General features: G+C 47.2%; 1 protein-coding gene across 1 annotated transcript in view; it reads left to right on the forward strand.

Annotated features, from left to right (window-relative positions):
- The window catches only part of LOC139748904 (uncharacterized), an 85,126-nt gene that overhangs the window by 30,504 nt on the left and 38,788 nt on the right, over positions 1–15,834 (forward strand). Inside the window, exon 7 of the mRNA XM_071662268.1 lies at positions 1,709–4,449. Coding sequence (XP_071518369.1) covers positions 1,709–4,449 — 2,741 coding nt within the window. The remainder of the gene's footprint in view (positions 1–1,708; positions 4,450–15,834) is intronic.

The raw sequence follows: 15,834 nt of genomic DNA on the forward strand, positions 1-15,834 counted from the left end.
TAGAACCGAACATCAAAGGATCAGTCTTACCAGAGGGAAGAGTGACTACTTGGTCTGATTGTTCTATACACTACGCGGCCCTAACCTGCAGTCATGGTTGACTTAGTACGTGTTTAGTAACTGAAAGCAAAGTCCCGTTCCAGGTGTCCTACCTTGTTGCAGAGGAACATCTTCCTTCCCTAAACGCCCGTAAGGTAGCGATGCTAACCGGTGTCTTGCCAAAGGAACCGTATCCTGCTTTGGGCTTTTGAAGAATGATCCTCTTTACGTGGCGAGATACCTTTATATAAAGATAATGATTTCTGACAACGTCTTCTGATCCCTTTCCTGCAGACACATTCGCACTTCAAAGTGACATTTTTTTCGGAAACTATTCCCTGATACTGAAGTCACGGAAATGACAAATCTACGTATCGGTCAAAGGAACAACGTGTCTGGTCAACGAATTGTCCTACGGCGTCTCTCTTGCCAGGATTGATCTCCATAACCTCGTACAATACACCTCTTCTATTAGCAAGTTCAGAAGCAGGAGAGCTTTCCTTATCTCTTCACAGTTCCCAGCTCGATCACTCGGAAGAATGATATACAGTTCTAAAGCTTTATGAGTTAACAGACGCCTCAGACACAGCCCAGTCATCTCGTGGCCACTGGTTCCTTGAAGCTTACCTCTCAAACCTCTCCAGGTAGGCGCTAACATCGTCCACTTGTTCGTATAATGTAGGTGGTCTGGGTGTCAGGGCTGTCTATCCTTCTATTTTCTTCATGCCTCCTTTCCCTTTCTGCTCCTTCCCGTTATCTTTCCTCTTGTTTCCTTTTTTCACTTCAAGGTTACGTTTTCTTTTCTTTTTCCACTTTGCTTGTCTGTCTTTCCTTTCGTTTCATTTATCTTATTCTAACACGTTTCTTTTGTTGTTGTTTTCCCAAACATTGAAAGTATCTTCATATTCAAGTTCTCTTCTACCTTTACCTAAAATGGTTAACACTCAGCAATCACCCACCCCGACAATTCGTATGAATGATTAAGGAATTCAGTCTTGTGGTTTGAGAAGTCATGGCTTCATTTCGTATATGCATCTTTCGGTTGTTTGAAACTCACAATAACAACGTCTCACTCCGGGTCTCGCCACCATTTGATTGTCCCGGGACATTTAGACGTTACTGATGTTGAACCATGTACATATGTTTACACTGATTATAGAATGATTTCATGAGCGACTGTGATATGAGTGTTGACGACAAAGTCTTTTCCTTTTGAAATGTAAATAAAATATGACAGGAGTAAAAAATAGTAAACCAATGTCATTCAGTTCTGACCTAAGCCATCCTGATCTGACCTAAGTCATCCTGATCTGACCTAAGCCATCCTGATCTTACCTAAGTCATCCTGATCTGACCTAAGTCATCCTGATCTTACCTAAGTCATCCTGATCTGACCTAAGTCATCCTGATCTGACCTAAGTCATCTTACTCTAACTTCCATGGTACCTCCAGCAGGCGGATTAAGGAAAGGTCTTCCAAAATAGAAGTAAGAGTGGACACTCTTCTGCTTATATAATGACGTCTTATCAAAGCAACCTACAGGACATTCTAACAGGAACATGCACTCTACTTTTTATTCACTATGCTTGGTTAGATATTCATTGCTGAGTCTTTCATGGTAAACTTGACAGGCCTTTGGATCTAACAGTACGATATGTCTTCCCGACAGCGACGGAGCGTCCATGGACGGTCAAGGCCCTGGAGGTACCGGTAGGTACTGGGATCGTGATCGGCAGCGGCCGCAGGCCCAAACTTCCCACAACTACAACCCTTCCACTTGATAAACCTTTCAGTCGCCCCCAACTACCGTCTAATTATCCCCCAGTTCGACCTGTTGCTAACCCCACTGGACAGACCTTCGATGGTCCTGACGATCAACCGCTTCAGGGCAGCACTCCGCCATACACCTCTCCAGGGGTCAGACCTAGACCTCCCTCCGTCTCTGAGACACCTCCTACGATATTCCACAGACCAACCTTCCCTCTTGTGCCAAGACCCACAACTCCAAGACCCCCTTTCCAAAGGCCAACAAAGCCTAACCCAACTTCACCCCCGCTATCAACTCCTGGGATTCTAATTCCAAGACCAGCTATGCCAAAACCCATCGTGCCAAGTGAAACGTCACTAAGACCAACGGCCCTAGGTCATTCTGACCCAGAACCGACCACGCCAAGACCCATCAACCCAGCATCAACTACGCCATGTTCATGTCTTTCAAAACCAGCTATCCCAGCTCCTTTTAATCCACGACCCTTTGGCCCGAGTGCAACAACTCAGAATCCCATTAACCCAACATCAACAACGACAAGACCATTTGTTCCACGACCAATAACTGTAGGTACCTCTGTCCAGCAACCTTCAACGCCTGATGCGTCATTTCCACGTCCACAACCAATTACCCCAAAGCCCTATGGCTCAAAACCAACTACCCCAGGACCCTATGGTTCAAGCCCATCTACCCCAGACCCCTATGGCTCAAGACCAACTACCCCAGACCCCTATGGTTCAAGCCCATCTGCCCCAGACCCCTATGGTTCAAGACCATCTACCCCAGACCCCTATGGTACAAGACCATCTGCCCCAGACCCCTATGGTTCAAGACCATCTGCCCCTGACCCCTATGGTTCAAGACCAACTACTCCAATATCCCTTGGCCCAAAACCAACTACTCCAGACCCTTATGGTTCAAGACCAACTACCCCAAAACCCTATGGTTCAAAACCATCTGCCCCAGACCCCTACGGTTCAAGACCACCTACCCCAAAACCTTATGGTTCAAGACCAACTACCCCAATATTCCTGGGCTCAAGACCCCCAAACCCCAATGGTTCAAGACCAACTACCCCAATATCCCTTGGCTCAAGACCCCCAAAACCCTATGGTTCAAGACCAACTACTCCAATATCCCTTGGCTCAAGACCAACTACCCCAAACCGATACGGTTCAAGACCAACTACCCCAAACCTATATGATCCAAGACCATCCACCCCAAATTCTTATGGTTCAAGACCATCTACTCCAATATCCTTTGGTTCAAGACCAACTATCTCAAACCCATATGTCCCAGGACAAACTGCCTCAAATCCTCCTTTACAGAGACCTTCAAATTACCCAACGCTTTTCCCACAGTCTTCAACGCCACACTCTCTATTACCAGGACCGACTACCCAGACATCCTATATCCCAAGACCAACTACCCCGCATCCGTATGTCCCTCGTCCAACTACCCCAAGTTCCTTTGTCCCCAGACCAACTACCCCGAATCCGTATAGCCCAGGACCAAGTACGCCGAATCTGTATGGCTCAAGGCCAACTGCCCCGAATCCATATGACCCAAGACCAACTACGCCGAATCCGTATGGCCCAGGACCAACTACGCCGAATCCGTATGGCCCAGGACCAACTACGCCGAATCCGCACGGCCCAGGACTAACTACTCCTAATCCGTATGGCCCAGGACCAACTACCCCGAATCCTAATTTTCCAGGACTAACTACCCCTAATTCGAATTTCCCAGGACCACCAACCCCCAATCCGTATAGCCCTGGACCAACTACCCCGAATCCTTATTTCCCAGGACCAACTACCCCTAATTCGAATTTCCCAAGACCACCTATCTCCAATCCGCATAGGCCAAGACCAACTACCCCGTATCCGTATAACCCAAGACCAACTACCCCGTATCCGTATAACCCAAGACCAACTACCCCGTATCCGTATAACCCAAGACCATCTACCCCGTATCCGTATGGCCCAAGACCAACTACCCCGTATCCTTATGGCCCAAGACCAACTACCCCGTATCCGTATAACCCAAGACCAACTACCCCGTATCCGTATGGCCCAAGACCAACTACCCCGTATCCTTATGGCCCAAGACCAACTACCCCGTATCCGTATAACCCAAGACCAACTACCCCGTATCCGTATGGCCCAAGACCAACTACCCCGTATCCGTATAACCCAAGACCAACTACCCCGTATCCGTATGGCCCAAGACCAAGTACACTAAATCCTTATTTCCCAAGACCGACAAATATAGGTCCGCCATTCTCTAGACCATCGACACCTGGTAATGTTTTTCCAAGACCACCGAGTCCAGGACCAGCACGCCCGAGACCAACGCCTTCCCCGCCACTATACCCGAGACCGTATCCAACTCCCCAGCAGCCTTATGGTCCAACCAATCCCACAGCAAATCGATTTCCGTCCTTTGGCCGGCCGAATCCTAGCATCTTCCCGTTCTACCCTGGGTTTGACCAGTTCCCTGTGATACCACAAGTGTTTTACGGAAGACCTGTGTTACCCCGGTACCCAGGAGGACGTCCTGGCTTATCACATGGAAGACTCGAGAGCTCTGCCAGCAGTCCAGCCGTGGTTCAGACCCAGCCTCTCGAGGATTCTGGACAGGTGAGGACTGACTTTGATTTTTAAAACCATGTTGTTTTATTCAAGTCAGGAATAATTGCAGGTGTGTGAAGCATGATGCGATCAGGTAAAGAACAATTTCGACCAAAAGAGAACTTTCTTATTAAATGAAGAATTATTTCGGTAACATAAGAAGTTAGGTTAGGAAATGTTTTGGTCAAGTATGCCCCTGAGGTATTTCTCTAAGTTCACGATATGGTTTCAGTTATCTTTACAAGTATGTCTATAACCTCAGAAAGAGTATGATTTTATGCTAACAAAGACACTACAATTTCCTTTTTAACATGCCTGAAAATCGGACTATTCCCCACATCCTCTCGTTCTCCACCTCCCTCTGAACCTTTGCCCAAGTTCCTCACAGATCACCCGCCTGAAGGTAGACATGCCGTATAGATCAGATGACATACCTTACCGTGTCTTTAGAGAGTTTGCTACTGGTTTGGTTTTCATCCCTACTCACTCAATCTACCTTTGTCTAAAATCCCAAATCTCCCTTCTTTCTGGAAGCATACCTCGGTTCACCTAGTCCCTAAGAAAAGACCGTTGAAACCCTTTTAACTCTCACCCAATCCCTCTCACTTCTAACATATCCAGTCTTCGAAACTCTCCATAATCCTCACTTCCTGAAGCATGTAGACTCCCATACCATTCTTTCTCATCATCAGTACAGCTCACGTGGCGCGGTGTGTTCTGGTGATCTCTCCTATATGATCTACATCCACTTCTCCTCCGTAGAAATTTGTGGTGAGCCTTTCGTCGTGACCGTCGATATCTTCAAGGCTGTACACGTCCTTGCCTGCTGAACCTCCTTCTTTTGGCTTTTCCGTTTCTCTCTGTTCTCTACTCCAGAGTTTCCCTTCTTGTTCCAATGCAGTAGTCGTTGATATGATGCGATGAAGTCAGCTGTGGTGTCTCCCATTGTTCGCTCAGACTGTTTACGATCTTTTTTCTCACCATAAATAATCTTTGACTTATTTTTCCTCTTCTTCACACTCCAATACCTATTCTCTCTCACTCACTGGACGCACTTCATCTCTTAGCTCGGACTTGTGCGACAAGAAGGAAGGAGAAAAAACTGGTTAGATTTATCAAGAGAAATCGCATTATCTTTCTATACTCGCATGTCTTCCTGAATCTCACACATTTCCCACTCTCAAATTTCAAAACACTGCAGCTCAACCCCGTAGTAGCATTAACATGGCCATAGCAAAATAGAAGTTTTTATAGTGAATGATGTGGGACGAGCAGAACATATCCCAGTCATGGCCATCTCGGGTGACAAATTATGGCACGAGAGAAAGAATTAAGAAGTTAATCAAAATCGCCCACATTATCAGCTTCCCTGGTGTTACCTTTCTTCATCCACCCCTTGCACTCCGCCGTGTTGTTGCTTCCCCATGTCTAGTCTGCAGAATTTACAAGGGCGTGTCCCACCCTGTAGAAAAGTAGTTTATGAAAAGTGATGAGTTAACCCCAATGGTTCTCCTTTTAAAAGTACAGTATTCCTGTAACTATTTGAAGCAGAAATGTTCAGCAAATCTGGAATGTACTGAGTTAGAGTTTTGAGGCGACCTGAGTGAAACAGGTTATATCCTGGCCATTAACCTTCCTGGCATCTCAGACAGGTGCTTGAAAGCTGGAAGACTCAACTATGATATGTCCTCTTATACAATATAAGCACCTGTGGCAATCGACTGGTCAGGAAAAGAGACAAGAGTCCATTGTTTGCCTCATGGAGATTTGGTTCCAAGTAGATTCCTCTTCCTCTAATCGAGTCGGATTCTGAGGCAGCATAGAGGGTTTGGTTGCAACTCTTTACAGTCACTACGGGCAGGCTGTATTTCTACTCATGTTAAACCACTTCCAAACACTTTCATATTTCGAGCCAAAATTTTCTGGATGTCTCATGTCGATGATAACTATTTAGCGTCTTAGCGTCCACATCCCATCGAAATCAGTGAAGCGACGACCTTGACCATTTTCTTATTGGTTTAGTGAGGGACGTGATAAAAAAATTTACCAAAAATAACCCCCCCCCCCCACTCCACTGCCCCTCTCTTACTAGTGATGCATACGCCTCACTCACTAATGATATCTCTTCTTTGTTTCTAGTAGATCCTCCAACACCATATATTCCTAACAACCTTCACAAGAAATCTCTTTCAACCCTATCACATGGTTTCCCCACATTCACAAATTCCTCGTACAAATCCTTCCATTACTCTAAATATTTCTTACCCACATTCTTCATACCAAACGCCTGATGCAGATTTCTCACCACTCCCGATGGGTTGTGCATGCTACCACCCTCTCAGGCACTACTCTCCCATACAACTTATCTGGTACAATTAACAGACTTTTGCCATTTAAATTTGAGCCTCGCTCCTTCCTCTTTGTTTTTATATGATGGCATTATAAATGCACTCCACCACCTCTCAGGCACCTCATTATGAGTTACACATTCACTGAAAACCTTAACCAATCAACAATGAAATGTAATCAAACCCTTTCTTTAATGCTGATTCCGTCCCATTCACTCCTGTCGCTTCGCAGCACTTCTTCTTACACAAGCCAATCCACTTTCCATGACTCACTTCGCATACCTCCACAACCAAATCACGCCTCATAATTGCCACTCTGTCATTAAACACATTCAACAGTTATATATAAAAGGTTGAATGTGTTTAATGACAGAGTGGCAATTATGAGGCGTGATTTGGTTGTGGAGGTATGCGAAGTGAGTCATGGAAAGTGATTGGCTTGTGTAAGAAGAAGTGCTGCGAAGCGACAGGAGTGAATGGGACGGAATCAGCATTAAAGAAAGGGTTTGATTACATTTCATTGTTGATTGGTTAAGGTTTTCAGTGAATGTGTAACTCATAATGAGGTGCCTGAGAGGTGGTGGAGTGCATTTATAATGCCATCATATAAAAACAAAGAGGAAGGAGCGAGGCTCAAATCTAAATGGCAAAGTCTTTAATTGTAACCAGATAAGTTGTATGGGAGAGTAGTGCCTGAGAGGGTGGTAGCATGCACAACCCATCGGGAGTGGTGAGAAATCTGCATCAGGCGTTTGGTATGAAGAATGTGGGTAAGAAATATTTAGAGTAATGGAAGGATTTGTACGAGGAATTTGTGAATGTGGGTAAACCATGTGATAAGGTTGAAAGAGATTTCTTGTGAAGGTTGTTAGGAATATATGGTGTTGGAGGATCTACTAGAAACAAAGAAGAGATATCATTAGTGAGTGAGGCGTATGCATCACTAGTAAGAGAGGGGCAGTGGAGTGGGGGGGGTTATTTTTGGGTAAAATTTTTTTATCACGTCCCTCACTAAACCAATAAGAAAATGGTCAAGGTCGTCGCTTCACTGATTTCGATGGGATGTGGACGCTAAGACGCTAAATAGTTATCATCGACATGAGACATCCAGAAAATTTTGGCTCGAAATATGAAAGTGTTTGGAAGTGGTTTAACATGAGTAGAAATACAGCCTGCCCGTAGTGACTGTAAAGAGTTGCAACCAAACCCTCTATGCTGCCTCAGAATCCGACTCGATTAGAGGAAGAGGAATCTACTTGGAACCAAATCTCCATGAGGCAAACAATGGACTCTTGTCTCTTTTCCTGACCAGTCGATTGCCACAGGTGCTTATATTGTATAAGAGGACATATCATAGTTGAGTCTTCCAGCTTTCAAGCACCTGTCTGAGATGCAGGAAGGTTAATGGCCAGGATATAACCTGTTTTCACTCAGGTCGCCTCAAAACTCTAACTCAGTACATTCCAGATTTGCTGAACATTTCTGCTTCAAATAGTTACAGGAATACTGTACTTTTAAAAGGAGAACCATTGGGGTTAACTCATCACTTTTCATAAACTACTTTTCTACAGGGTGGGACACGCCCTTGTAAATTCTGCAGACTAGACATGGGAAGCAACAACACGGCGGAGTGCAAGGGGTGGATGAAGAAAGGTAACACCAGGGAAGCCTGATAATGTGGGCGATTTTGATTAACTTCTTAATTCTTTCTCTCGTGCCATAATTTGTCACCCGAGATGGCCATGACTGGGATATGTTCTGCTCGTCCCACATCATTCACTATAAAAACTTCTATTTTGCTATGGCCATGTTAATGCTACTACGGGTTGAGCTGCAGTGTTTTGAAATTTGAGAGTGGGAAATGTGTGAGATTCAGGAAGACATTCGAGTATAGAAAGATAATGCGATTTCTCTTGATAAATCTAACCAGTTTTTTTCTCCTTCCTTCTTGTCGCACAAGTCCGAGCTAAGAGATGAAGTGCGTCCAGTGAGTGAGAGAGAATAGGTATTGGAGTGTGAAGAAGAGGAAAAATAAGTCAAAGATTATTTATGGTGAGAAAAAAGATCGTAAACAGTCTGAGCGAACAATGGGAGACACCACAGCTGACTTCATCGCATCATATCAACGACTACTGCATTGGAACAAGAAGGGAAACTCTGGAGTAGAGAACAGAGAGAAACGGAAAAGCCAAAAGAAGGAGGTTCAGCAGCAAGACGTGTACAGCCTTGAAGATATCGACGGTCACGACGAAAGGCTCACCACAAATTTCTACGGAGGAGAAGTGGATGTAGATCATATAGGAGAGATCACCAGAACACACCGCGCCACGTGAGCTGTATAGGAGAGATCACCAGAACACACCGCGCCACGTGAGCTGTACTGATGATGAGAAAGAATGGTATGGGAGTCTACATGCTTCAGGAAGTGAGGATTATGGAGAGTTTCGAAGACTGGATATGTTAGAAGTGAGAGGGATTGGGTGAGAGTTAAAAGGGTTTCAACGGTCTTTTCTTAGGGACTAGGTGAACGAGGTATGCTTCCAGAAAGAAGGGAGATTTGGGATTTTAGACAAAGGTAGATTGAGTGAGTAGGGATGAAAACCAAACCAGTAGCAAACTCTCTAAAGACACGGTAAGGTATGTCATCTGATCTATACGGCATGTCTACCTTCAGGCGGGTGATCTGTGAGGAACTTGGGCAAAGGTTTCAGAGGAGGTGGAATCGAAAGGATGTGGGAATAGTCCGATTTTCAGGCATGTTAAAAAGGAAATTGTAGTGTCTTTGTTAATATAAAATCATACTCTTTCTGAGTTATAGACATACTTGTAAAGATAACTGAAACCATATCGTGAACTTAGAGAAATACCTCAGGGGCATACTTGACCAAAACATTTCCTAACCTAACTTCTTATGTTACCGAAATAATTCTTCATTTAATAAGAAAGTTCTCTTTTGGTCGAAATTGTTCTTTACCTGATCGCATCATGCTTCACACAACCTGCAATTATTCCTGACTTGGAATAAAACAACATGGTTTTAAAAATCAAAGTCAGTCCTCACCTGTCCAGAATCCTCGAGAGGCTGGGTCTGAACCACGGCTGGACTGCTGGCAGAGCTCTCGAGTCTTCCATGTGATAAGCCAGGACGTCCTCCTGGGTACCGGGGTAACACAGGTCTTCCGTAAAACACTTGTGGTATCACAGGGAAATGGTCAAAACCCAGGGTAGAACGGGAAGATGCTAGGATTCGGCCGGCCAAAGGACGGAAATCGATTTGCTGTGGGATTGGTTGGACCATAAGGCTGCTGGGGAGTTGGATACGGTCTCGGGTATAGTGGCGGGGAAGGCGTTGGTCTCGGGGCGTTGCCTGGTCCTGGACTCGGTGGTCTTGGAAAAACATTACCAGGTGTCGATGGTCTAGAGAATGGCGGACCTATATTTGTCGGTCTTGGGAAATAAGGATTTAGTGTACTTGGTCTTGGGCCATAAGGATACGGGGTAGTTGTCTTGGGTTATACGGATACGGGGTAGTTGGTCTTGGGCCATACGGATACGGGTAGTTGGTCTTGGTTATACGGATAGGGGTAGTTGGTCTTGGGCCATAAGGATACGGGGTAGTTGTCTTGGGCCATAAGGATACGGGGTAGTTGGTCTTGGGTTATACGATACGGGGTAGTTGGTCTGGGGACAAAGGAACTTGGGGTAGTTGGACGAGGGACATACGGATGCGGGGTAGTTGGTCTTGGGTTTTATACGGATACGGGGTAGATGGTCTTGGGTTATACGGATACGGGTAGTTGGTCTTGGGTTATACGGATACGGGTAGTTGGTCTTGGCCATACGGATACGGGGTAGTTGGTCCTGGGAAATAAGGATTCGGGGTAGTTGGTCCTGGGAAATAAGGATTCGGGGTAGTTGGTCCAGGGCTATACGGATTGGGGGTTGGTGGTCCTGGGAAATTCGAATTAGGGGTAGTTAGTCCTGGAAAATTAGGATTCGGGGTAGTTGGTCCTGGGCCATACGGATTAGGAGTAGTTAGTCCTGGCCGTGCGGATTCGGCGTAGTTGGTCCTGGCCGTGCGGATTCGGCGTAGTTGGTCCTGGGCCATACGGATTCGGCGTAGTTGGTCCTGGGCCATACGGATTCGGCGTAGTTGGTCCTGGGCCATACGGATTCGGCGTAGTTGGTCCTGGGCTATACGGATTCGGGGTAGTTGGTCTGGGGACAAAGGAACTTGGGGTAGTTGGACGAGGGACATACGGATGCGGGGTAGTTGGTCTTGGATATAGGATGTCTGGGTAGTCGGACCTGTACTAGAGAGTGGGCGTAGAAGACTGTGGGAAAAGCGTTGGGTAATTTGAAGGTCTCTGTAAAGGAGGATTTGAGGCAGTTTGTCCTGGGACATATGGGTTTGAGATAGTTGGTCTTGAACCAAAGGATATTGGAGTAGATGGTCTTGAACCATAAGAATTTGGGGTGGATGGTCTTGGATCATATAGGTTTGGGGTAGTTGGTCTTGAACCGTATCGGTTCGGGGTAGTTGGTCTTGAACCAAAGGATATTGGAGTAGTTGGTCTTGAACCATAGGGTTTTGGGGGTCTTGAGCCAAGGGATATTGGGGTAGTTGGTCTTGAACCATTGGGGTTTGGGGTCTTGAGCCCAGAAATAATTTGGGGTAGTTGGTCTTGAACCATAAGGTTTTGGGGTAGGTGGTCTTGAACCGTAGGGGTCTGGGGCAGATGGTCTTGAACCATAGGGTTTTGGGGTAGTTGGTCTTGAACCATAAGGGTCTGGAGTAGTTTGGTTTTGGGCCAAGGGATATTGGAGTAGTTGGTCTTGAACCATAGGTAAGGGGCAGATGGTCTTGAACCATAGGGGTCTGGGGTAGTTGGTCTTGAACCATAGGGGTCTGGGGTAGATGGTCTTGAACCATAGGGGTCTGGGGCAGATGGGCTTGAACCATAGGGGTCTGGGGTAGTTGGTCTTGAGCCATAGGGGTCTGGGGTAGATGGGCTTGAACCATAGGGGTCTGGGGTAGTTGGTCTTGAACCATAGGGTTTTGGGGTAGTTGGTCTTGGCCATACGGATACGGGTAGTTGGTCTTGGGTTATACGGATAGGGGTAGTTGGTCTTGAACCATAAGAATTTGGGGTGGATGGTCTTGGATCATATAGGTTTGGGGTAGTTGGTCCTGGGAAATAAGGATTCGGGGTAGTTGGTCTTGGGCCATAAGGATACGGGGTAGTTGGTCTTGGGTTATACGGATACGGGGTAGTTGGTCTTGAGCCAAGGGATATTGGGGTAGTTGGTCTGGGTTATACGGATACGGGTAGTTGGTCTTGGCCATACGGATACGGGTAGTTGGTCTTGAACCATAGGGGTCTGGGGCAGATGGTCTTGAACCATAGGGGTCTGGGGTAGATGGTCTTGAACCATAGGGTTTTGGGGTAGTTGGTCTTGAACCATAGGGTTTTGGGGTAGTTGGTCTTGGGTTATACGGATAGGGGTAGTTGGTCTTGGCCATACGGATACGGGGTAGTTGGTCTTGGGTTATACGGATACGGGTAGTTGGTCTTGAACCATAGGGGTCTGGGGTAGTTGGTCTTGGGCCATAAGGATACGGGGTAGTTGGTCTTGAACCGTATCGGTTCGGGGTAGTTGGTCTTGGCCATACGGATACGGGGTAGTTGGTCTTGAACCATAGGGGTCTGGGGCAGATGGTCTTGTACCATAGGGGTCTGGGGTAGATGGTCTTGAACCATAGGGGTCTGGGGTAGTTGGTCTTGAACCATAGGGGTCTGGGGCAGATGGTCTTGAACCATAGGGTTTTGGGGTAGTTGGTCTGGGTTATACGGATAGGGGTAGTTGGTCCTGGGAAATAAGGATTCGGGGTAGTTGGTCCTGGCCGTGCGGATTCGGCGTAGTTGGTCCTGGGCCATACGGATTCGGCGTAGTTGGTCCTGGGAAATAAGGATTCGGGGTAGTTGGTCTTGAACCATAGGGGTCTGGGGTAGTTGGTCTTGAACCAAAGGATATTGGAGTAGTTGGTCTTGAACCAAAGGATATTGGAGTAGTTGGTCTTGAACCAAAGGATATTGGAGTAGATGGTCTTGAACCATAGGGGTCTGGGGTAGTTGGTCTGGGGACAAAGGAACTTGGGGTAGTTGGACGAGGGACATACGGATGCGGGGTAGTTGGTCTTGGGCCATAAGGATACGGGGTAGTTGGTCTGGGGACAAAGGAACTTGGGGTAGTTGGACGAGGGACATACGGATGCGGGGTAGTTGGTCTTGAACCATAGGGGTCTGGGGCAGATGGTCTTGTACCATAGGGGTCTGGGGCAGATGGTCTTGTACCATAGGGGTCTGGGGCAGATGGTCTTGTACCATAGGGGTCTGGGGTAGTTGGTCTTGGCCATACGGATACGGGTAGTTGGTCTTGAACCATAAGAATTTGGGGTGGATGGTCTTGGATCATATAGGTTTGGGGTAGTTGGTCTTGGGCCATAAGGATACGGGGTAGTTGGTCTTGAACCATAGGGGTCAGGGGCAGATGGTCTTGAACCATAGGGGTCTGGGGTAGATGGTCTTGAACCATAGGGGTCTGGGGTAGATGGTCTTGAACCATAGGGGTCTGGGGTAGTTGGTCTGGGGACAAAGGAACTTGGGGTAGTTGGACGAGGGACATACGGATGCGGGGTAGTTGGTCTTGAACCAAAGGATATTGGAGTAGATGGTCTTGAACCATAAGAATTTGGGGTGGATGGTCTTGGATCATATAGGTTTGGGGTAGTTGGTCTTGAACCATAGGGGTCTGGGGCAGATGGTCTTGAACCATAAGGTTTTGGGGTAGGTGGTCTTGAACCGTATCGGTTCGGGGTAGTTGGTCTGGGGACAAAGGAACTTGGGGTAGTTGGACGAGGGACATACGGATGCGGGGTAGTTGGTCTTGGGCCATAAGGATACGGGGTAGTTGGTCCTGGGAAATAAGGATTCGGGGTAGTTGGTCTGGGGACAAAGGAACTTGGGGTAGTTGGACGAGGGACATACGGATGCGGGGTAGTTGGTCTTGAACCAAAGGATATTGGAGTAGATGGTCTTGAACCATAGGGGTCTGGGGCAGATGGTCTTGAACCATAAGAATTTGGGGTGGATGGTCTTGGATCATATAGGTTTGGGGTAGTTGGTCTTGGGCCATAAGGATACGGGGTAGTTGGTCTTGGCCATACGGATACGGGGTAGTTGGTCTTGAACCATAAGAATTTGGGGTGGATGGTCTTGGATCATATAGGTTTGGGGTAGTTGGTCTGGGTTATACGGATACGGGTAGTTGGTCTTGAACCATAGGGGTCTGGGGTAGATGGTCTTGAACCATAGGGTTTTGGGGTAGTTGGTCTTGGGCCATAAGGATACGGGGTAGTTGGTCTTGGCCATACGGATACGGGTAGTTGGTCTTGAACCATAAGAATTTGGGGTGGATGGTCTTGGATCATATAGGTTTGGGGTAGTTGGTCCTGGGAAATAAGGATTTAGTGTACTTGGTCTTGGGCCATAAGGATACGGGGTAGTTGGTCCTGGGAAATAAGGATTCGGGGTAGTTGGTCCTGGGAAATAAGGATTTAGTGTACTTGGTCTTGGGCCATAAGGATACGGGGTAGTTGTCTTGGGCCATAAGGATACGGGGTAGTTGGTCTTGAGCCAAGGGATATTGGGGTAGTTGGTCTTGGGCCATACGGATACGGGTAGTTGGTCTTGAACCATAGGGGTCTGGGGCAGATGGTCTTGAACCATAGGGGTCTGGGGTAGTTGGTCTTGGCCATACGGATACGGGTAGTTGGTCTTGGGTTATACGGATACGGGTAGTTGGTCTTGAACCATAGGGTTTTGGGGTAGTTGGTCTTGAACCAAAGGATATTGGAGTAGTTGGTCTTGAACCATAAGAATTTGGGGTGGATGGTCTTGGATCATATAGGTTTGGGGTAGTTGGTCCTGGGAAATAAGGATTTAGTGTACTTGGTCTTGGGCCATACGGATACGGGGTAGTTGGTCTGGGGACAAAGGAACTTGGGGTAGTTGGACGAGGGACATACGGATGCGGGGTAGTTGGTCTTGGGTTATACGGATACGGGTAGTTGGTCTTGGGCCATACGGATACGGGTAGTTGGTCTTGAACCATAGGGGTCTGGGGTAGATGGTCTTGAACCATAGGGGTCTGGGGCAGATGGTCTTGAACCATAGGGGTCAGGGGCAGATGGTCTTGAACCATAGGGGTCTGGGGCAGATGGTCTTGAACCATAGGGGTCAGGGGCAGATGGTCTTGAACCATAGGGGTCAGGGGCAGATGGTCTTGTACCATAGGGGTCTGGGGTAGATGGTCTTGAACCATAAGAATTTGGGGTGGATGGTCTTGGATCATATAGGTTTGGGGTAGTTGGTCTTGGGCCATAAGGATACGGGGTAGTTGGTCTTGAACCATAAGAATTTGGGGTGGATGGTCTTGGATCATATAGGTTTGGGGTAGTTGGTCCTGGGAAATAAGGATTCGGGGTAGTTGGTCCTGGGAAATAAGGATTCGGGGTAGTTGGTCTGGGGACAAAGGAACTTGGGGTAGTTGGACGAGGGACATACGGATGCGGGGTAGTTGGTCTTGGGCCATAAGGATACGGGGTAGTTGGTCTTGGCCATACGGATACGGGTAGTTGGTCTTGAACCATAAGAATTTGGGGTGGATGGTCTTGGATCATATAGGTTTGGGGTAGTTGGTCTTGGGCCATAAGGATACGGGGTAGTTGGTCTTGAACCATAGGGGTCTGGGGTAGATGGTCTTGAACCATAGGGGTCTGGGGCAGATGGTCTTGAACCATAGGGGTCTGGGGTAGATGGTCTTGAACCATAGGGGTCTGGGGTAGTTGGTCTTGGGTTATACGGATACGGGGTAGTTGGTCCTGGGAAATAAGGATTTAGTGTACTTGGTCTTGGGCCATAAGGATACGGGGTAGTTGGTCTTGAACCATAAGAATTTGGGGTGGATGGTCTTGGATCATATA

The sequence above is a fragment of the Panulirus ornatus genome, chromosome 6, assembly GCF_036320965.1.
Source record: "Panulirus ornatus isolate Po-2019 chromosome 6, ASM3632096v1, whole genome shotgun sequence".
NCBI classification, from domain to species: domain Eukaryota; kingdom Metazoa; phylum Arthropoda; class Malacostraca; order Decapoda; family Palinuridae; genus Panulirus; species Panulirus ornatus.